At 37.8% G+C, this 1854-nt stretch overlaps 1 protein-coding gene across 1 annotated transcript; it reads right to left on the bottom strand.

The window, feature by feature from the left end:
- Positions 1-503: 503 nt before the first annotated feature.
- LOC132269502 (chitinase 2-like) lies at positions 504-1557 on the bottom strand. The gene has a single exon (XM_059770712.1). The coding sequence runs from the start codon at positions 1455-1457 to the stop codon at positions 540-542; it is 918 nt and encodes a 305-aa protein (XP_059626695.1). The 5' UTR covers positions 1458-1557; the 3' UTR covers positions 504-539.
- Between the last annotated feature and the right edge of the window lie 297 nt (positions 1558-1854).

The following is a 1854-nucleotide window of genomic DNA, read 5'->3' as shown; positions in this document are numbered from 1 at the left end:
TTACTGCATTTTTTTTGGGGCAAATAACAATATATTATTTTGAAATTACTATACCATTACTACATTTCTATTTTCCAACTTGATGTCTTGCAATCTTGTTACTCTCTGCATGTTAGTTGGATTTTTTTTTGGGGGTCATGTTCATATGCCCCCGACTTAATTTCCTGGCTCCGTCCCTGGTCGAAGTAATTCTGGTTTTGTAGAGCATCATCATGATGTCAGGATAATGTCTTGGGTTCTGATTATTGCGTGAGGAATTTACAAAGTGAATCATTTTTATTGCTAGGAACCTTGTTAAGAATTTTGTTTTACAGGGAACTGCAATTAATTTTTTGAGAATGTGATTAAAAAAAATAACCTTGAGGATGCAGATGTTATTGTGTAAAGCCCCTTGATACATTTAATGAAAATTCATTAATAAACCAAGTTTTCCCACTTAGATTGAATCCAAAAATCACTTAATACAAGACTGAGGTATCTTTTCATGGGAAATCAGTCTTCTTGGATCACTTCCACACAATATAACAATGTTACGAAGTTCAATTACTAGCCAGAAAGGCTTGTGATTGCTTATCGTGAATAAAACCAGCCTTCTTGGAGTCATCTGCAGACCAAATGAAGATACCATTAAGTTTACCCTGACTTTTAAGCATGGCACATGCCTTGAAGAAGCCTTTTTCAGGAGACAACCCTCCACTTCCATCCGTACCAAAGCTCACCAAAATTTTACCTCCTTCATAGTTGGAGCTTTGAGTTTCAAAATATTGCAGAAACTGAGAAATAGTTGTTCCCTTGTCGTAGGCATAAAATTGGAAGTTGACATAGTCTATAAGATGCCCATACTTCTTCCAAAGAGCCAGGTAATGAGGCTGAACAGAATCATCATCATATGGTGCTATTGAGGTAAATGACACGATCTTGTTTTGCTTAAGGTAGAATAGAAGCCGCCCTATGCACTCAGCAAATGTGTCAGGATCAGCAATGAAGTGTTCATAATCAATGTCAATTCCGTCCAGATTATACTGTTTTACAATCTGTGTGATTGAATTAATAGCATTTCTGACCCATGAATTAATTGATGTAGGGGTGAAGAAGACTTTGACGTTGGCAACAGAATCACCCCCGAGACTCATGCCTACCTTCACATTCGGATGTCGGGCCTTGATGGAAGAAATTTGAGAAGGGGAGAGGTTTTCGGTGTCCCAGAAAACACTGAACTCTCCATTCGTGGGGGGTGGAAAGGACGCTTTGGTTGAGTAGTCAATGGCAAACGAGAGAATGAAGTGGAAATCGACGTTGGGATTAATGGGTACATCTGAGAACCTAACACCCGTGGACTCTGCTCCTATGTACTCTCTGAAGAGCTTTGAGTTTGCTGGGGCTGCCTGGATTAGTGAAGAAGTGGCGAAGAGAACTTGAAGAATAGTTAAAGAGATGAAGAGCATAGATGCAGCCATGCTTGATGGAATATACACAGAGATCCTGTTCTCGGCCAGGCATTTATACGAAGTGAATCGATTTAAACTATTACCAATTTACAAGGTATTTGTTTCTATGCTGGTGTATCGTTATAATCGAAGCATAATATGCAGATTGCAGACCAGAGTGAAATATTAATCAAATTATTGGATTCTCATGCCTGCAGGGGAGAACTATTCTGTTGAGTGTTGTCGTCTTGTATTTATTTTTTTACTTTTCTTCGGAAAGTTGTTTCTGTCTTGTATTACATATGGACAAATCCAATTAATAAAGTGTATATATATTCTCTTTTTAAATTTGACAGATTCTCTAGTAGAATACTTTGAATTTTCTATGGATTTGATGTTTTTGCTGAAACGATCAACACTGGCTTTC

This window comes from Cornus florida, unplaced genomic scaffold (genome assembly GCF_030987335.1).
Source record: "Cornus florida cultivar Cherokee Brave unplaced genomic scaffold, ASM3098733v1 CherokeeBrave_3.0.0_Hap2_Chr08, whole genome shotgun sequence".
In the NCBI taxonomy this organism is placed as follows: domain Eukaryota; kingdom Viridiplantae; phylum Streptophyta; class Magnoliopsida; order Cornales; family Cornaceae; genus Cornus; species Cornus florida.
Note: the sequence above shows the minus strand (reverse complement) of the source record. Positions and strands in the feature narration are given on the sequence as shown.